Source organism: Astyanax mexicanus, chromosome 4, assembly GCF_023375975.1.
Source record: "Astyanax mexicanus isolate ESR-SI-001 chromosome 4, AstMex3_surface, whole genome shotgun sequence".
NCBI classification, from domain to species: Eukaryota; Metazoa; Chordata; class Actinopteri; order Characiformes; family Acestrorhamphidae; genus Astyanax; species Astyanax mexicanus.
The window spans coordinates 9,659,605-9,681,456 of NC_064411.1; the positions used below are offsets into that span (position 1 = coordinate 9,659,605).

The following is a 21,852-nucleotide window of genomic DNA, read 5'->3' on the forward strand; positions in this document are numbered from 1 at the left end:
ATAACCAAAAAAATATCAGGATCAAAAATAAATAAAATCCAAACGAAAATAAAGAAGAGAAACAAAATTAATAATTCAACCTCATGGACTAGATGCAGAATTAGAGCAGTCAATTATAAAATATCAAATCGGATTAAATACAATATAGGCAAAACAGCCCAGGCCAAACACCAGCCTAGGCAAAACAGCAGCAGACACTAGGGAAGAGAGTGTGCTCAATGCCACCTCGACACGGTCAATGGGGCACTTCAATGGGACACCTAAAAACAAAACAATTTATACAAATAAGGAAAAAAGTATTTTTAGAAAAGGAGCCCTTAACCCCACAACTAAGCAAACCCACCTTTAAGCTGGAATCAATATAAATACTTGCTTTAGGTCACCCTGCTTTCAGTATCTGAAGTAATAGGCTCATTTCATGCACAAATCTACAAAAAGATTAACAATCGCCATTAAAACAAAAGAGCCCAGAAAAACTTCTAAAGAGATTAAAGGTGAACTTTAAGCTCGAGGAGCATCAGTGTCAGATCACACCATCACTGTTTGGGCCAAAGTGAACTTAATGGGAGACGACCAAGGAGGACACCATTGTTGAAAACAAAACATTAAAAAGCCAGACTGGAAATTGCCCAACTACATGTTGAGAAGCCACAAAGCTTCTGGAACTTTTCGTCAAGACACATCAGCTCTATGTTTACAGACAGAAAAATGAAGCGTATGAAGAAAAGAACACTGTCCATACTTTGAAACATGGTGGAGGCTCTGTTATGTTCTGGAGCTGCTTTGCTGCATCTGGTACAGGGGGTCTTAAATCTGTTCAGGGTACAATGAAATCTCAAGACTATCAAGAGGTTCTAGAGAGAAATGTGCTGCTCAGTGTCAGAAAGCTTGGTCTCAGTCGCAGGTCATGGGTCTTGCAACAGGATAATGACCCAAAACACACAGCTAAAAACACCCAAGAATGGCTAAGAGGAAAAACATTAAACATCTGTTGAACCATGAATTTGTCAGATTCAAGTTATTTCTGTGACCATTGTGGGTTTTTCTTTCATTAACTGCGGGGTACCAACAATTTTGTCCATGTGTGTACGTGTGCTCTGTTCTGTCTTCTTTTACGCTTAAAACCCAATTAATGCTACTTCTGCTGAAATTGCTCTGCTAACGTATCTAAAATATTATTGATGTTAAACTAAAGCTTATATAAGCGCTGAATCGTTTCTCCTAACTGTACGAAAAATATTCTCCACACAGAGCTTTATGACACAGAGCACATTAGCGCCATCTGATGGCCAAACCACAAAGTGCTTTATGTGTCTGGTGGAAAATATTTTTTTTATAGGATTATTGCTTCAAAAACTGTTCCAGTGTATTGAAAACAGGACATTTATTGTATCTTTAATAGCATTGAATAAAACTTCATCATCTGTTGTGCATATATTTATCATCTCAGTTGCTGGGGTGAGTGCATACATCCAGTAATGGGAGAATGTGTTCTAGTACAGTACATAGAACAGTAATGTATTCATAATGAATTAGGTACACTTTAGAACATATTTTGTTAAGTAATTCTGGAGAACTTTTTAGCTGTTTTCTTTCTAATTACATTCAAATTGTTGCTGATTGGCACTGATCATCATTTATTCATATTTAAAAACTGTTAATTTTAGAACAAATTAAGCATTGACACTGTGGTTCAAAACAACAGGTTCTTTGACGTACATCAAAACTTCAGAAAAAGAGAAGGACAAAAATCTTTATTTACTATTATATTTCTATTTATTTTTAGAAGTTAAAGCTCTGTTTTAACCTTTAAGAAACATTTTGTCAGTCTGCAGTCTGCTCTGGACTGATGAACGGCATTCCGGTTCACCCAGATACTGATTGCTCACCTGAACTTTTGAGTATAAATACCCCTATTAGTTGCTGGGAATTGAATTTAGGTTCCCTAGCTCTTCTACGACAGTATCCTGATGCATGTAGAAAATAATTGATTTAATGCAGGCTTTAATTACAAATCAGTATTTATTTGTATCTGTTATTTGCTGATATTCTTTATTTTATTAATAATTTTATTAAAACAGAAGCTTTTTGGATCAGCTGATTTATTCATGTGGATTACAGTGTGGATTTTCTGTTCATCCATAGTAAGAAGAAAAACAACTATTCCAGAGAAAAACTAGACCACATATTCAAGGTTAGTCATGAATCATATATATGATGTAAAGCTCTCTGATTTCTTTTATATATAAGTTTAATTTCACTTCAGTTTTGATACTAATAATACAGTTGCAAGAAAAAGTATGTGAACCCTTTGGGATTACTTGGATTTCTGCATAAATTGGTCATAAAATCACAACAAAAGACAAACATAGTCTGCTAAACTAAAACCACACAAAAAATTATATGTTTGCATGTTTTTATCGAACACAAAATGTTAATATTCACAGTAGAGGGTGGAACAAGTATGTGAATTTTTGCATTTAATAACTGGTTGATCCTCCTTTGGCAGCAAAAAAACTCAACCAAACGTTTCCTGTAGCTGCAGATCAGACCTGCAGAACGATCGGGAGGAATATGGATCATAACTCTTCACTAAACTGTTTCAGTTTAATCTTGGGATATCTGGTGTGAATCGCTCTCTTGAGGTCATGATGCCACAGCATCTCAATTGGGTTCAGGAGGTCGGGACTCTTCAGAAGATGCATTTTCTTCTGTTGAAGTCGTTCGGTTGTTGATTCACTTCTTTGTTTTGGGTTGTTATTTTGTTGCATCATCCCTCCTCTGTTGAGCTTCAGTTGGAGGACAGATGGTCTTAAGTTTTCCTGCAAAATGTCTTGGTAAACTTGGGAATTCTGTTTTCCATTTATGACGGCAATCTGTCCAGGCCCTGAGGCAGCAAAGCAGCCCCAAACCATGATGCACCCTCCACCATGTTTCACAGTTGGGATGAGGTTTTGATGATGGTGTGCTGTGCCTTTTTTTCTCCATATATAGCATTGTGTGTTCCTTCCAAACAACAAATTAATTTTGGTTTCATCTGTCCACAGTATATTTAGCCAATAGTGCTGTGGAACATCCAGGTGCTTCAAACATCAAAACATCAATTTGTTTTGGACAGCACTGGTTTCCTCTGTGGTGTCCTCCCATGAACTCTATTCTTATTCAATGTTTTCCTTATTGTAGATTTGTCAAATGTTAGCCATGTGCAAGATATTTCTGTATTCAGTCTTTAGCTGACACTCTAGGATTTTTCCTCACCTCATTGATCATTCTGCGCTGTGCTCTTGCAGTCATCTTTACAGGACAACCACATCGGTCGCAGCAGTAGTGCTGAACTTTCTCCATTTGTAGACTCTTTGTCTTACCGTGGACACATGAACATCAAGGCTTTAGAGATACTTTTGTAACCCATTCCAGCTTCATGCAAGTCAACAATTCTTGAATGTAGGTCTTCTAAGAGATCTTTTTTTGTGAGGCATGATTCAGATCAGGCAATGCTACTTAAGAACAGCGAACTAAAACTGGTGTGTGTTTTTATAGGGCAGGGCAGCTTTAACCAACACATCCAATCTCATCACATTGATTGGACTCCAGATTGGACTCCTGGCTCCAATTAGCTCTTAAAAAAGTCATTAGCCTAGGGGTTCACATACTTTTCCCAACTGAACTGTGAATGTTAACATGTTGTGTTAAATAAAACCATGCAACCATATATTTTTTGTGTGTATTAGACTGTGTTTGTCTATTGTTGTGACAGATGAAGATCTGAACACATTTAATGACCAATTCATGCAGAAATCCAAATAATCCCAAAGGGTTCACATACCTGTTCTTGCAACTGTAAATTATTCACCCTCAGTTTTATAGAGTTTTCTAGAGTATTATAACAGTAACAATGTTAATATTAATGCAATAAGATGGTGGTCAGTAACATGATGTTTAAATCCTTTTATACACCAAAGCATCCATAACTCCTTTTCTCCTCAGATCAGTGTCATCATCTCTCTCTCTGTACTGTAACAGCTTTACTGATTCTCTGATGTTTGTTCTTAATCAGGAGCTGCAGGAGAAGTTTATCTCTCTAGTGAAGAACGAGCTGAACACATTCAAGAAACTCTTGAGTCCAGATTACCCAGCATGCTCTGAGGGAGAGGTGGATGATGATCAGAAGGAGGGGGTGCTGAAGGTCACACTGCACATCCTGAGGAACATGAATCAGACAGACCTCGCCAACACACTCAAGAGCAGTAAGAGTTCAGGGTTGTGACTATGGGAACAACTAGTGCTAATTTATTTTCTAAGTGAAGTCCCAAAGGAAAAACATTAATTAATTTGATTCTGTAATTGTAGGATAATGTTAACCGTAGTCCTTAAACTTAACACTTACTGATTTTGTAAGGACACCATACATCTAAAGCAATTACAGCTGCTACAAAAACACCAATATAGCCTTTATTTTAAAATATTGTACCATGTGCCCTACACTGAGATCTAATGCATGATCACAGCTAATTATGTGTTTTTTTATTTTCTTCCTCTGTTATCAGAATTGGCCCCAGCATGTCAACAAAAGCTCAAATCTAATCTGATGGATAAATATCAGAGAATTAATGAAGGAATCTCAGGCTATGGAAACTCAACACTTCTGAATGAGATCTACACAGAGCTCTATATCACAGAGGGAGGGGTTGGAGATGTCAATCAAGAACATGAGGTGAAACATATTGAAGCTGCATCCAGGAAAAGGCAAACACAGGAAAGACCAATCAAATGCAACAATATTTTTAAACCCTTACCAGAACAGAAACGACCCATCAGAACTGTACTGACTAAAGGAGTGGCTGGAATTGGAAAAACAGTCTCTGTGCAGAAGTTCATTCTGGACTGGGCTGAAGGAAAAGTAAATCAGGACATTCTCTTCATATTTCCACTTCCTTTTAGAGAGCTGAATTTGATGAAGAAGAAGAAGCTCAGTCTGGTGAAACTTCTTCAGAGCTTTTTCCCAGAAACACAAGATTTAAAACTAAGACATTACAAGAGCTACAAGATCATGTTCATATTTGATGGACTGGATGAGTGTCGACTGCCTCTGGATTTCCAGAACAATGAGAACTTGGTGAATATAGAAGAGCAAACCTCAGTGGATGTTCTGCTGACGAACCTCATCAAGGGGAATCTGCTTCCCTCTGCTCTCCTCTGGATCACCTCTCGACCAGCAGCGACCAATCAGATCCCTCCTGAGTGTTTTGACCAGGTAACAGAAGTGCGGGGTTTCAGTGACCCTCAGAAACAGGAGTACTTCAGTAAGAGGATCAGTGATAAGGACCTGGCCAATAAAGTCTTCACACACATCAGGTCTTCAAGAAGCCTCTACATCATGTGCCACATACCGGTCTTCTGCTGGATTACAGCCACTGTTCTAGAGAGAATGCTGAGTGAAGCTGAGAGTGGAGAAATTCCCAAAACCCTGACGCAGATGTTCACACACTTCCTGATCTTTCAGATCAAACACAAGAGCCAGAAGTACAGTGGGAAAAGTGACACTGATCCTCAGCAGACTAGAACAAGTATCCTGGCTCTGGGGAAACTGGCATTCCAGCAGCTGGAGAAAGGAAACCTGATCTTCTATGAGGAAGATCTAAGAGAGAGTGGCATCAATTTTAGAGAAGTGTCTGTGTACTCAGGAGTGTGTACCCAGATCTTCAGGGAGGAACATGAGCTGCACCTGGGGAAGGTCTTCAGCTTTGTACATCTGAGCGTTCAGGAGTTTCTTGCTGCTTTATATGCATTTCTCAACAGAAAAATTCCAAAAGAACAATCCACTGAACAACAAACCAGTAAACTCTTCAAGTTTTTCAGCAAGTCAACAATGACTGACTTCCTCAGCAGTGCCATAGACAGAGCCTTACAGAGTGAGGGTGGACACCTGGACCTGTTCCTTCGTTTCCTCCTGGGTCTCTCACTGGAGTCTAATCAGATTCTATTACGAGTGTTGCTGACCCCAACAGAGAGGATCTCTTACAGCAGTGAGGAAACAGTCAAATACATCAAAATGAAGATTGAGGAGAACTCATCTCCAGAGAAATCCATCAATCTGTTCCACTGTCTGAATGAACTGAATGATCATTCTCTAGTGCAGGAAGTGCAGAAATACCTGAGGAGAGGAGGTGACCGTCATCTTCAACAGGACAGGCTCTCTCCTGCTCAGTGGTCAGCTCTGGTGTTTGTGTTGGTGAACTCAGAAGAAGAGCTGGAGGAGTTTAACCTCAGTAAATATGATCCATCAGAGGAGTGTCTTCTGAGGCTGCTGCCAGTAGTTAAAATATCCACAAGAGCTGTGTGAGTATTTTTATTCAGGCCTTCATACAGTTTTTAATCAACTGCTGGTGTGTAGAATCAGTTTCCATTCAATCACTGGTGGATTCACATTATTTACATATAAGAATAAATTATTTATTGGGTGTAATAACAATTAAACCATCATTTTAATGTAAACAGTACATGAAGTTTCTGTCTTAGACTGATTAAATACAATCTTAAATAAAGGTTTTGGGGAAGTTATATGTTTTTGTTAAAATAAAATCTCTTGCAGATAGATAGATAGAAAGACAGACAGACAGACAGACAGACAGACAGACAGACAGACAGACAGATAGATAGATAGATAGATAGATAGATATACATACTCCTAAAAGCCTTGCCTGTTCTCTGTTTTGTTAAACATTTTCTTTTCTATTTTAACTCATTTTAATCTGTCCCAGAGCTTTTGGTTAACTGTATGCCCATGCTGACCACAAATTAAGTGGAGAAATCTGCATGTTAACTGTTTCAGTATAAAGAAACACCAGTTCTCTATTCTTTGTCAATCCATTCAAATATTCTTCTTTGGGTTTATTGTAAAATCATTTGTTTATTCTTAAATTTTCAGACTAGCTTCATGTAATCTTGGAGTAAAGACATGTGAAAATCTGGAATCAGTTTTAAACCTGGAAAACTCCTCCCTGAAAGAGCTGGACCTCAGTAACAATGACCTGCAGGATTCAGGAGTGGAGCTGCTCTCTGCTGGACTGAAGAGTTCACACTGTAAACTTCAGATTCTCAGGTCAGTGTTTCAGGTTATCACAAACCAAAATAACAAACAAGACAACAAATAAAAACACAATTAAGTAAACTAGAATGCAGTTCCTGCAAAAACCGCGAGTGTGATTGCAGTGCTGGCCGGGGTACCCAAACTTTTGACCAGTAGCTCCATTACACACAGTTCTGGAGCTCTGGGGTTTCCAAACTTTTGACCAATATCTCCTTAACATGCAGTACTGGGGCTCTGGGGTGTCCAAACTTTTGACCAGTAGCTCCATTAAACATAGTACTGGGGGGCCGGGGTGTCCACCTTTTGACCAGGAGCTCCATTACACACAGTACTGGGGGGCCGGGGTGTCCACACTTTTGACCAGTAGCTCCATTACACACAGTACTGGGGGGCCGGGGTGTCCAAACTTTTGACCTGATACTGTTTTATCCTATAGCTGCTCCATACACACAGTACTGGAGATCGAGCTGCCGTCCTTCGATGGGCCCTATTCATTCCTATTGGGCCACTTCGTACAACAATTGTACGAAAACCGTACATCGTAACGTTTCGTGCAGCATATTTTCGGAAAGAACTCAATAAGTTCTATAGGTTCTCTTCTGTTTGTGTTCGTATTTCAAAAATTGTGACATACACAGGCGTGCAAATCTCTCCCCATTCATTGTCAGTGGGCAAATAAGCGCACATTTACGAAGTTTTTACGAAAAACCTGATCGGAAAGCTACATACAAGCACACCATTCCCGATATGGACGCACGTTTTGTTTTTTGAACGAAGTCGATATCTCGAAAATTGCGGCACTACTTAGCCGGACAAAATACAGGTGGAACTAGATTGCAGTTCCTACAGAATCAATCTGACAATCGTACTAAATCCGTACGCCGTAACGTTTCGTGACGCACATTTTCGGAAAGAGCTCAATAAGTTCTACAGGTCCTCAATTGGTTTCATCTTCGTATCTCAAAAATTGTGATGTACACGGGCGTGCAAAATTCTGCCCATTCATTTTCAATGGGCAAAAAAGCGTACACTTACGAAGTTTTTACGAAAAACGTAAGTTCGATCGGAAAGCTGTATACAAGCCCACCATTCCCGATAAGGACGCACGTTTTGTCTTTTGAACGAAGTCGATATCTTGAAAACTGCGGCACTAGTTAACCGGACACAAAACAGGTGGAATAATAATAACTAGATTGCAGTTCCTGCAGAAACTGCGAGTGTGATTGCAGAGCTGACCGGGGTACCCAAACTTTTGACCAGTTGCTCCATTACACACAGTACTGGGGCTCTGGGGTGTCCAAACTTTTGACCCATGGCTCCATTACACACAGTACTGGGGCTCTGGGGTGTCCAAACTTTTGAATAAAAATAAAATAAAAAGAATAAGACTTAAGAAGAACAATACTGTGATTGCATACTGCAATCACACTAATATGAAGAAGAATAAGACTTAAGAAGAACAGTACTGTGATTACCTACTGCAATCACACTAATAAACTAAATTACACAGAAGGATGTGCAAGGTTAGTCTGAGCAGGATGTTCTTTCCAGATTGGCAAAGGGGAGGAGCCCTAAACATCTCTCCCTGCTCTTTTCCATGCCCTTTAATTTCTCATGGTACTGCATCTACAGACTAAATACAAAAAAGAGTAATTGTACTATTTTATGCTCATTTCCTTTTATTCTTTTAACTTTTATGTATGTATGCATGTATGCTAGGAAATGTAAAATGTCTGCATCAAAAAAGACAAACAACATAGTTCATGCATGAGTTAAAGGCACCACATATATGTTGTTACTTGCAGAAAAAAATTAATAAAAGAAAGAAGCTAGGTCCAGCATTCTCTGTGGTAAAGCACAGCACACACTCTGGTTCTCTACGCTCTCAGCATAGTTATACACGTAAAAGGGCAGTACACCTAGTGTAAGGAGCTCTTAAAGGGACAGTGTACATATTACTGAATACTGGCGGTTACATATTTCAACCAGGCCATTTAAATCTTAAAAAGGTATTTTCCCTATAATAAGCATGTGTGCAATAACAAACACTTCAACAAACAGTCCAATCCTACTCACCATGCATTCTTTATTCCAGCGCCCCACGTTAGCTTTATCTCCCCTCAAAAATACAAGTATATAATAGTATTTTAAATGACACCATTAATAATTGCATTTTACATTTCTTACATTCATTCTTTTATTTACATTTAAATATCCACTATAAAAAATTGTCTTAAGAAGAACAAATGTAATTGCAGTTAATCTCAAATATTGTCATGAATAATCTGATTATATTTCTTAATCAATTCAAAAATATTAAATGTGGCATGTACAAAAGTAACAGCATATTACATGTTACATTTAGAAAATCACTAAAATGTGTTATTTAAACATTGAAGACATTGTAAAATCATTTGTGCTTGTGATTTATTCTTACATTTTCAGATTAGTTTTGTGTAATATAGGAAGAAAGACGTGTGAAAATCTGAAAATCAGTTTTAAATGTGTTTCAGTGATTTTTTATTTTAATTATTAAATAATTAAATTATTTTAAATTATTAACATATGCTGTTAAGTTGTAATCAGTAACGTGTTACTATTTTTTAAACCCAAGTTTTATTTTGGCACCAAGTTTGACCCCAACTTCTGCTGTTATCTGCCGTTATTTCTTCTCTGGTTAAACGACTGAAGCGCTTTAATGCGGTGTCCAGCTGTAACAATCCGGTTCAGACTTCCTGCTCAGACCTGGATAGAGAGCTTTGTTGCTCTCTCTTCATCTCTCTGTTTGTTTTTGTCTCTTTCCATTTGTTTCTCTCTCTCTCTCCGTTTGTGCCAAAAGTTTTTCACAAAAAAATAAAATCCACAATCAAAATGTTAGGAATCAAAAGCAAAAATTGTATGTTGCAAATTCAGAAGAGAAAAAATATATAGCAAATGTTTTTGTGATTTTTTTGTGGATTTTTTTGGATTTTGCTGTTAAAGACTTTTGCTTCTGGAATCTCTCCTTTGCTTCTGCTTTAGTTTTTTTCTTCTGAGTTTTGGCTCACGTTTCACAGGTGGGCGGGGCTTAGAAGAAGGCAAAATTTTCATGCACAAAGTAGGTAACTAGCTAACTCACTAGTTCACTGAATAGGTAACTAGGTAACTCACTAGCTCACTGACTAGTTAACTATCATACTTTGTGCATTAATATTTAGCACATCTCGCTAATGTGAGCTTTTTAATGGAGTGAAACAGAGAATAATATAACATAATATAACATTGAACAGAACGTTTGTATGATGTTTAATTGTTAAAGTATCTGCAGCTGCTGCTGTGCACTGAAAGCTGTTCGCTCTCCGTTTTTGGAAGGATGCTTGAAACTGGTGGGGTGGGCGTGGTCAGTCTCAGACGAGGGTTCAGGGAACCCGTCAGTCCAGAACCAGCTGACCAATGGAGATTCAAGGGACCTTCTTCTTAGCCCCGCCCACCCGTGAAAAGTGTGCCAAAACTCAGAAGCAAAAAACTAAAGCAAAAGCAAAGGAGAGATTCCAGAAGCAAAAGTCTTTAACAGCAAAATCCAAAAAAATCTACAGAACATTCACAAAAACACAAAAATAAAAGCAAAGACTGACACAATCCAAACTGAAATAATTTTCAAATAACTGTAAAGGATAATAAAGTAACCAAGTATATTTAAACATATATATTTGTTATATTTTTTTTCTCTTTTGAACTTCTCATTTGTAACATATTCAATTTTTGATTTTGATTCCTAACATTTTTTTTTTTTGCCCGCCACCACCCCCCCTCTTCGGAGGACCATTAAGACTTTAATCATATTAATACAAACCTCTGATAACTGAGGTCACTGTGCAGAGGGAGGACATAACAATGTGTATATATACAAATTAAACCAAATAGAAAACAATGAAAGAACTCACACATGCGCTCCTCCACTCCGCATTACGCACTTGTCTTGCAGAGCTGTGTGTAGCTAAATAGCCAACAAAATGGAGTCTTCTGAAGTGAGGAGAAACAGGTGAGCTAAATTTGGTCCAATGCGAAGGACAGTCAGAGGTATGGAGCTAATTCAAGTTAGTTGTTGATAGAAACAACACGTGTGTTGGCTTCGTAGAGTGTGTTGAGCGCAGAGTGCTATAAGCTTAAGATAAAGGCTATAAAATAAGGTTATGTGCTTAAAAAAAATGTTTGTTCACAAAGTATTTTATATTCTTAAACATTGTTAATTATATATTTATAAATTATAATAATTATTAAGTAATTATAAATAAATTAATTATGAATTATTGTTAATTTGGTTTAATGAGTGTGCAGGGAACAGCCATTTTTGAGTTTTTGGACAGGCTATATGCTAAATATTAAAATGTTTGTTTATTAAGAAAGTAATTTATATTCCTAAACCATGTTAAATGATATTAGATTAGAGGAGGGTCATTCAGATATCATTTTTGTGGATCATTTCGCATTGTTGGTGTTTTAATCTTTTGGAAATCTGTTCTTAATACAGTTTATTTTTTTAAATAATAGGTCTTCTTCAACATCATTCTGAACAGATTTTGCTCATTTAAACAGCCAGAACGTGCATATTCATTTCTCATGTTTGCAAAAAAAAAAACACTGCATTTTAAAATTACTTTTATGGTGTTCCAGTTCTTGTATTCTTCCTCTTAGTGCTTCCTTCTCATTTGCATTTCTAACTGCATACGCTGGTATTCGTTTTTACAGCTAGAACCGAACATGGACAGTTTCCATACCAAGATGGAAATGATCTGTGTTTTCGTGAATAACACTGTAGACATAAGGCAAAAATAAAAAAACATTATCTAAAATATGACAATAAGGTCATACACAGACTATTAAATGTTTGAATAATGTGTCAACATTTATGCCTACGTGCAGTATGTTATGTTTTGCTTAGTGTAGTGAACCCTGTGAATTACTTTATATTGTATAAGGTGGAGGTTAGTATTGTTAGTCATGGTAAATGTGTTTTCCATAATGTTTCTCCAGAAATCAGCATTGGGGTAATTAAGATATCTTCTTTCCATTTTTTTATTGGGATAGCGACTTTTTGGTCTAATTTGAATAAAAGCCTATATATTTTGGATAGAATTTTATCTGAAGAAGAGATATTGAGGAATTCTGAAATTGGTGAAAGTTCTAGTATTGCATAATCTTTGATTTTTGAGTTTAACATAGGTCTACGTTGGAGATGTTCCAAAAACTGGTTCCTCTCAATGCTATATTTCTGGGTTAGATGTGAGAAAGTAGCCGAGTTATTGTTGTGTAGAACGTGGTGTAAATGTTTAATACCTTTTTTTCTTTCCATTTTTGTGGTTTTGGGGTTTTTTTGGTGGTGGGGAAGACAGGGTGGTGCCATATGGGTGAGTATTTAGTGGGTGCAAGTCTAATGTTTGTTTTCTCGTGAATTTTCCACCAAGCTGTTAGAGTTGATGGTATCATTGGGTTTTTGAAACAAGGGTGGCGATTGATTGTTGTGCTAATAAATGGTAAGTCTGAGATTTGTATTTCATTAATTGATGTTTGTTCTACTTCTCTCCATATTTCATCAGTTTCATTTGGTTTTATCCATTTAATAATGTACTTTAATTGGTTTGCAGAGAGGTATTGTTGGAAATTTGGAGCTTCTATGCCTCCCTGAGTTCTTTGTTTTTGTAATGTGATTAATTTGATTCTGGGTGGTTTATTTTTCCAGTAGAATTTAGAGATGATTGTGTTTAAGGTTTTAAACCAGGTAGGTGTAGGTTGGATGGGAATCCTTGAGAAGAGGTAGTTTAATTTAGGTAACATTGTCATTTTGATTGTGGATATTGGTAGGATAGTGGTAGGTTCATCCAGCGTTGGATATCATTGTTGATGGTTGTGAGTAGTGGTCTAAAATTAAGTGTGTGCAGCTCAGACAGCTGGGTGGAAACTTTAATGCCCAGGTATGTGATGTGTTCAGTGCACATAGGGATAGGGAGTGACTGAACTGCTGTGTCTGATAAGTTCATGTTAAATGGTAGAACGGTGGATTTAGACCAGTTAATGGAATAATCTGAGATTTTAGAGAATGTTTTAATTATTTGTGTAGTCTGAGGAATTGAGGAGAGTGGGTTTTGTAGAAATAGTAGAATATCATCTGCATAAAGGCTGATTTTTGTTCGGTAGTGTGGGTATGGATACCTTTGATATTTGGGCATTGTCGTATAGCTGCTGCTAATGGTTATATGAAAACAGAGAACAGCAGAGGAGAGAGAGATCCTTGCCTAGTTCCTCTGTGCCAGTGATGGTAGTAACGGCGTTAAAATAAACTGCGTTACTTACGCCGTTACTTTTTTCAGTAACGAGTAATCTAACTAATTACAATGACTGTAACTATAACGCCGTTACCTTTTCCGACACCCCGTTACTGCACGTTACTTTAGCAGCTGAATGAACTTTTTTTTTTAACTTCGCGTACACAGACAAAGGGCCCTATGTTCACCCCGCGCAAGGCGTGTAGCGTGGTGCATTGCCACCCCTCAACAGTCTATTTTTACGCCTTGCACGCATCCTTAAAATAGCCTTGGACTTTTGGAATATATTAAGGCCGATGGGCATGGAGGTCTGGAAATGAGGTGTGTTCAGGTAAATTTCTGGCGTGTTTCTATCTTGGCGGCGGAAAAAAGCTTTGCGCGATTTATCACCCTGCGCCCTGTGCTCCAAAATATGAAATGGAAAATTAAAAGAGAAAAGCACTTTGACTGAACATAAATGTATTTTATTTCACTTTGCTATTATTTAACTGAATTTCACTTTTATATCTGAAAAATAAAACATGTTGTCACCCTGGCGTCTTGTGCTGCCCGTCAATTATATAAAACTTAAAACATTTGAAATACACAGAAATCTAAAGCTATATGTTAGCATTCGTTTCTTATCACCAGGGCAAATTTATTAAAATATTAAATTTATTAATTCATATATATTTTAGTAACTCAGTTATTTTTTTGGAGAAGTAACTAGTAACTATAACTAATTACTTTTTCAAAGTAACATGCCCCACACTGCTCTGTGCAGTGTGAAATTCTGTGATATTAGTCTGTTAGTATTTACTGTGGCTTTGGGTGAAGTGTAGAGAGTTTTAATCCATTCTATAAGTGATTCTCCAAAACCTAGTTAATGTAGTGTAGTGAAAAGGAATTTCCAATTAACCTTATCGAAAGCCTTCTCTGCATCTAAAGTGACTATTGCAGTTTTTGACTTATGGACTGTTGTGTGATGTATCAGATTGAGTAGTCTGCGCATGTTGGTAACTGATTGTCTGCCTTTGATGAAGCCGGTCTGATCAGGATGTATGAGGGATGGGATAACCGTTTCCAGTCTGGTAGCTAATGTCTTACTTATTAGCTTTGTGTCTGTGTTAATTAATGACAGTGGATGGTAGCTGGATGGTAAGGTAGAATCTTTGTAGGTTTAAGATGGAGTGATATTGTAGCTGTATTCATTTCTGTTGGTAATCTCTTATTGAGTTTAATTTCTGCTGTTACTCTACTGAACATTGGGCCAAATATTGACCAGAAGTGCTTGTAGAATTCTGCGGGAAAGCCATCTGGTCCTGGTGCTTTGTTATTAGGCATCTTACGGAGGGCTTTATGGAGTTCTTCTGATGTTATTGGCTTTTCTAATATGCTTTTTTGTTCTTCAGTTAGTTTGGGTAGGTGTATATTATTGAGGAAAGTGTGAATATCTATTGGGTCTGGATCGTGTTCTGGTGAGTATAGATTTTTATAGAATTTCCCAAATATGTTTTACTTGGTTAGCTAAGAATTTACCAGATTTGTTGTTGTGATTAAATTGTTTATATCTTAGTCGTTGTATTAAAACTTGAGTCCTCTTGTTTATAAGTTCATTATCCTGTAATTCGCATTCTTTTAACTCTATTTTATATATTTTTATTTTATCTGATGTTTTTTTTATCATTTCATTTGACAATTCCCTGATGTTGTAGATTAGCCTCATTTTCCGTATCTTTCTTCTTCTTACAGGAAGAGTAAGAGATGATTTTGCCTCATAGTACTGCTTTCCCAGTTTCCCATAGTATTGTTGGTGTGGTTTCTGGAGAATCATTTATTTCTAGGAAAGATGCCCACTCTTTTTTGATGTAGCTGTCAAATTCTGGGTCTGTAAGTAACGAGGTATTTAGTCGCCAGCTGAAAGTTTTATGTAGTGGATTTATGTTCCATATAAGTGAAACTGGAGCATGGTCACTGATTATTATAGGGTGATATTTTATTTCTGATATATTAGTTATAATAGAATTGCTGTTTAAAAAATAGTCAATGCGAGAATATGAGTGGTAGGCTGGAGAACAGAAAGAAAATTCTTTAGTGTTTGGGTTTTTGAGGTGCCAACCATCGCTGAGCCCTAAGTCTGTCATGTATTGTTTAATGATATCTGTTGAATGCCAGTAACGTGTATTGTGTGCCATAGTTAATCTGTCTATACACGGGTCAATGATTGAATTAAAGTCACCTCCAATTATAATGGTGGAATCTGATATATTGTTTATATGGTTGAAAAACTCATGAAAGAAGGATGGGTTCTAAATGTTGGGGCCATACAAACTTGCTATTGTTAAGGGTGTGTTGCTGATGTTGATGTTAATTATGATGTATCTACCTGTGTCGGATATAGTGGTGTTATGTGTGAAAGGGATTTTTTTGTTTATTAGTATTGATACTCCTCTTTGTTTGGAGTTATAGTAGGCTGAGAATATATGGGTGAATTGTGGTGATCTGAGCTTATGATGATTTGTTTCTGATAGATGTGTTTCTTGTAGTAAACAAATGTCTGCCTTTAGTGAAGTGAGAAGGTTTAGTACCTTGGCTTGCTTAATCTTTGTCCCAATACCACAAATGTTCTAGGGTTTAAATTTAAGTGAAGACATGTTGTGATGTACGGATTAATAATGGTTATCAGTGATATGATATGAGTGTGCAAAGATATAGTACAGAAAGGAGTGATTAAATGCAAACAAAGTAGAAGAGACATAACATAAGACAAAAAGTGTTTTGGTGTGACATACATGTTATGACATTGAGACGTTGCATGCATTAAGTTATTGCTAAGTGGTTCCTTGTGATTTTTATGGGATTTTGTGAACGGATTAATGTGCGTGCATTAGTATATTTGCGGGTGCGTGTGTATTTGCGCGTAATGGATGGATGGATGGATGAGGTGGCATGAGGAATTTTAATAAACAAGTAAATATTAACAAAATAAAAAATATAGAATCATAAACAACGTCCTTTGGTCTATCTTGCACATGTTTAAAAATGAACATTATAAATATCATTTTTGTAATTTTTTACATTTTAGAGTAAAATTCTCATTTCCTCAACATGTCCGTATCAGAATTTCGGTACACTGTTTGGTAATTGTAATATTTAAACATTAAAAAACAAAAAAACTTAAATGCATTTCATACTATAAAGACTTTTAGTAAATAAACAAACGATTTTACATTGATAAGTAAAAACAATAAAATTAATAAAGAAAAGGAATGTGTCCAACACTAATTTTCTCATCCTCCGCAACAATTTTCAGTCATTGTTTAAATCCACAAGGAACTTAAATTTTCAAGGCTTTTTTAACATTAGGGAAGACATTGGCCATGACACTCAAGATGGCTACCATGTAAGCAGTTCTTCTCATATGTTTCTGGATAAAAGTTAAAAGATTGCTCATCAACTTGTCTGCACAACTTTTTCATTGTCATTACCGATATATCGATATAAGTTTTGAGCCTACAGTTTGAAGTTACAGTTTGTATTTTTGATTATAATATAGTATATTAAGGTCTAAATGGACACTGTAATTGAAAATGTATCCAGCCCTCATGGTGCCTTTACAGTTAGCATAAAAGTTTAAAGTCACTCATCCTCCGCAACTGAATTCTCACTTACTGCTACATTTCAATACCTGTTGCGGTAATGAGATGCACTGTTTCAGTAATGAGAATTTGATTAAGAAGCATAATACAGATGCCTTTTTACTTCCTAATTGTCATAACTTGAGCGTTACCCTGAACATTTTCTCCAGTAGACCATTCTAAATTTCCTCATGGGTTTTCTGTGTCTGTCAAGGATTTCACGGGGGGACAGGTCGTTAATTCCCAGATCTTATAGTCACTTATATGACTGAAAAAATGCCACTTGTTTTTAAAACTGTTTTATGGGGTGGTCTGAACAAATACTGACTGAAAGATCCAAATTATTTCACTTAATAATTATTTAATTTATGATTTGTATTTTTTTTTACATCAAACAATTTAAAGTAACTATGTAACTTTTACTCAAAGTACATTTTAAATTGAGTACTTTTACTCAAGTAGATTTTTAGATGGGTACTTTTACTTGAATAGAATTTTAGCAACGTAAAGGTACTTTAACTTAATTACAATTTTTCAGTACTTTTTCCACCTCTGAGGATAACAAATCACACATAAGAAAGTGTTTAACGAAAGTCAGAGTATAACAAACAAATACGAGTCTTCTGCAGTCATCTAAAGAATCTCCCACTTGAATGACCATTTGAGATATATCACACATTGATTACAAAATTGTGATGCACGAGCAAAAACAATTTTAGCAAAAGTTAATATGAGCTCAATTCTTTGGTCCACATCAGTGCTAATGCCGTTTTCACAGAGATGCTTACTGTTGAGGTTTGGGTTTCATGTTAATCCGTGTCAACTGTGTTAAGAAACTTTAGTTTTCTATAGATATTTTTTCAGATTTTTTAGTGTTATTTTGTAAAAAAGAGACTAATATCAAAGTGCATTATCTTCCTCAGTCTGCTATGTTGTCTTTCTTTCTTGTTTTCTGTCACTCACTCACACATTCTCTTGCTCTGTCTGCAGATTATCTGGTTGTATGATCACAGATAAAGGCTGTTGTTCTCTGGCTTCAGCTCTAATTTCAAACCCCTCCCACCTGAAAGAGCTGGATTTGACCTACAACCACCCAGGAGAGTCAGGAGTGAAGCTGCTTTCTGCCAGACTGGAGGATCCACACTGCAAACTGGAGAAACTCGGGTAGGTCTGAACTAATAATTATGTTATCAACTTATTGTAAGATAAATATTGTTGTACATGTTGTACATTTTTGTCACTCTCCATATTGCCTGTTGTGCTCTTTCCTGTGTATGTGCTGTGCCTCACAGGAAAGCAAAGTGTTGAGAAAGTTAGGGGTTAATGCTGTGACACATTGCATTGTGGGACCTGTAGTAAATCTAGTTGTAGTCACCAGGTAAACACGGTGGAGCTGCATGTAACCTTCATTCTGTCATTCTGTCTTATTTTTGTTTACACAGCCACTGTTAATTTGTTATGTCCAAGCTATCTGCACTGAATGCCAAGTACTTCGCTGTAATTCTGTTTTGGCTCATCTTTCTGTTGGTAAAAAGAACCAAGGTTTAGTTTTAACTCCAGAACAGGTGGAAAAGTTTAGCTGGTTCTGGTCATGGAGTCAGTGATGGAGAGCTGCCCTGAGCATCGAGTCAGGAGAAAAGTTACCAGATTAAAACTGATCCCCACTAACTTTATACACACTGAGAGTCAAGCACCCCAGCAACCAGCCCATGTCTTTATGGTGAAAATAATCAGTGACTACAAAACCAGAATCCTTTCTGTACACTTAGGGACCTAACCTACACCCTGTGCAAGGTGGTCTTGATGCTTATTGCTATCTTACTCCCACCAACAGTGTATTTTCATGCTCTTCACCTGTCTTGTTTAAACAGCAACGGTGATTTTGAATATATCTACGCCGATGAAAAACATTGGTCAATTCCAGGTAGCTGCGCCATTTAAATAGCAATACGCCAAAGTCAGACCGCGCCTGGCTCTTAAAGGGAATGGCAAATGACATGGTGATTGGTTTATTTTACGATACATGCTTTTTGCACATTTTGAGCCTCTTTGGAGCAACTTTTCCTATCGTAAAGACACAGTGACACACCCTAAATCAAGCTGCATGGTGCACGGCTGACAGCTCACCTACAGATCACTAAAAGAGAGCCCTTAATTTCTAAAGAGATCCCATTAACGTGATTGAGTTGGTTTATTGGCTTTATTTAAAAATGGTGCCTTTGTTACATTTTAAATTTTTGAAGTTTTCTAATGACCGGTGACATAAAATTATTTTTAAATCATGATAAAATAATTTTTGCACAATAATTCCTTGAAAAATGTATGGTCCAATAAAAACAGTTTTTGTGACAGGAGTACACTCAGGTATGAATATGAATGCAAAAAACATACTTTAGTAAAGTTTAACCCTTTTCTGCAAGCCCACAAGAAACCATTTGATCTTATCTAGGAGATCATTTTCACCCAGTTTCTTTCTTATTATTGAATCATTAACACTGATCTTAACTGAGGTGAGTGAGATCCTGCAGTTCTTTAAATGTTGTTCTGGGTTCTTCCTTGATGAGTTGTTCATGCCCTTTTGGAGTAATTTCTGTAGCTCACTCACTCCTGGGAACTTTAACCACTGTGACATGTTTTCTCAATTTGTGAATAAAAGCTCTAATAAAAATAATACTACATATTGTGCATATAAAGCAGAATAAGATACTGCAAGTATTAAAACTTTATACATGCAGACAAAAAATATATTTAGAGAAGTAAGAGTTAATCTTCCTTAATCTTCCGTTTTTAATCTGATTTTATGCAGTGTGCATTGCAGTTCTGTACTTTACCACATGAGGTCACTAATTTCCGCTCTCTCAAATGTTCACTCGTTTTCACACAAAGTATTTCTTTATAAATCAGTTTCTAAAAATCTCACACTGTGCTGATCTGTGTGTGTGTGTGTGTGTTTAGAGTGGAACATGGAGGGAAGATCAGAATCAAACCTGGATTAAACAAATGTAAGTTACACACACACTCGCATACACACACTACACACACACACTACACACACATACACTACATACAAACACTACACACACTAAATATAACACTACACACACACAAAGTACAAACACGAACACTCACACATGCAGGCACATACCCTCTACATACAAACAAACACACAAACACACTACACACAAACACACTACACACAAACACTACATAGAAACAATACACACAAACACTACACACACTACATACACACCCAAATACACACACACTATATACACCCAATACAAACACACTACATACACATACATACACTATATACAAACACCACACACGCATATACTACATACACACAATACACACAAACACTACACACACATAAAAAATATAACACTACACACACACTAAATATAACACTACACACTCTAAATATAACACTACACACTCTAAATATAACACTACACACACTAAATATAACACTACACACTCTAAATATAACACTACAAACACACTAAATATAACACTACACACACTAAATATAACACTACACACACTAAATATAACACTACACACTCTAAATATAACACTACAAACACACTAAATATAACACTACACACACTAAATATAACACTACACACTAGGGATGCAACAGTACATTGTGGCCACGGTTTGGTTTGTATCGCGGTTCTTGGGTCACGGTTTCGGTTCTGTTTTGATATATATCAATATTATCTAGCTCCAACATGCAGCACGTTTTTAGCCCTTTCTATTTCAAATCAAAGGTGCTCCTACTCACACTTTTAGAGCCAATTAATAAAGTCACAGATTAATTCAAATCACAATATCTATTATAAAAAAGGAGCACTTATTCTTACCATTAGTCAAAAACAGGTAACTGAATCACACTGTGCTTTATCTGCTGACTGTCTTTTACCTTGATTATCAAACTCAACACTGAAGCCAAAATGTCCCGAACAGCGGATGTATAAGATGACGGCGCCTCTTCAAATATCCTTTTCTCCGTTTAGCGTTCACTGGCCCTGATCACGCAGCTGAGAAAGTTTTGTTTAATTAGTCCTCAAATCTTCAGCGTTTGCCTTCAGAGCTGATTTGCTCCGATAGAAGTAATATATAAAAAACTATCAACTATAAAATGTAATATACTTAAAATCTGCACAGTAACTATAAGTTATTATTAGTTATATTTATATCTGACATTTATAAGGATTTAAATTTCTGTTCAGTACACAGACTTAATAACTGTAGCTTAATATAGCAGTTATAGGCAAGGGCGTAGGAGCGGGCTTGATATTGGGGGGGACACATTTGCGAATATGAACCAAAGCCCACCCTATAGTTTCCTAGAACAACATTTGTGGAATTATTTTTTATCACAAATAATATATTGTTTTCTGTATTTTGTTTATAATTAGTTACATCCAATAAAAGGTGATTTTACAACCTAAACATGTTACTCCACATTACATTTACTGTTGTTAGAAAAAAAATTATGCATGCAATGTCTGAATTATATACATAGTAAAAACTGATCAGTTATCACCTAATATTTAAAATAATATAACAGTATTGGTTATTATTATTATGTATTGTATGTCAATTCTGTTGTATATTTACATTTTCTTTGGTTCCTGCGCTTTTAATTTGTTTTTACTGAGAACACTTCTTTCTACTGAGAGAATGTAACTACGTTTTCTAGAGATTTTTGTCAGAAGTTAATATAAACGTCAGGACATGTGGTCTTACTGTGAACTACATATGAACAGAAGTCAGGTTAGATCAGTGTTTCTTAACCCTGTTCTTACATATTCTACTGCATATTAACACTGTT

The 21,852-nt window shown here is 36.4% G+C and overlaps 5 protein-coding genes across 11 annotated transcripts in view; 3 read left to right on the plus strand and 2 right to left on the minus strand.

Annotated features, from left to right (window-relative positions):
* Positions 1 to 21,852, minus strand: part of LOC111188756 (zinc finger protein 665-like) — a 427,711-nt gene that overhangs the window by 260,265 nt on the left and 145,594 nt on the right. The gene's annotated exons all lie outside the window — the stretch shown is intronic.
* LOC111188587 (NACHT, LRR and PYD domains-containing protein 14-like) overlaps positions 1 to 21,852 on the plus strand; it is a 252,123-nt gene that overhangs the window by 226,419 nt on the left and 3,852 nt on the right. For all 3 annotated transcript variants that reach the window (XM_049477161.1, XM_049477163.1, XM_049477162.1), the window contains exons 5-10: positions 2,146 to 2,194; positions 4,058 to 4,247; positions 4,548 to 6,339; positions 6,929 to 7,102; positions 18,000 to 18,173; positions 19,965 to 20,011. In XM_049477161.1, coding sequence (XP_049333118.1) covers positions 2,146 to 2,194; positions 4,058 to 4,247; positions 4,548 to 6,339; positions 6,929 to 7,102; positions 18,000 to 18,173; positions 19,965 to 20,011 — 2,426 coding nt within the window. The remainder of the gene's footprint in view (positions 1 to 2,145; positions 2,195 to 4,057; positions 4,248 to 4,547; positions 6,340 to 6,928; positions 7,103 to 17,999; positions 18,174 to 19,964; positions 20,012 to 21,852) is intronic.
* The window catches only part of LOC111197522 (zinc finger protein 271-like), a 205,030-nt gene that overhangs the window by 170,144 nt on the left and 13,034 nt on the right, over positions 1 to 21,852 (minus strand). The window lies entirely within an intron of this gene.
* The window catches only part of LOC111190406 (zinc finger protein 484-like), a 263,398-nt gene that overhangs the window by 110,042 nt on the left and 131,504 nt on the right, over positions 1 to 21,852 (plus strand). The gene's annotated exons all lie outside the window — the stretch shown is intronic.
* The window catches only part of LOC125801409 (zinc finger protein 239-like), a 285,147-nt gene that overhangs the window by 33,522 nt on the left and 229,773 nt on the right, over positions 1 to 21,852 (plus strand). The gene's annotated exons all lie outside the window — the stretch shown is intronic.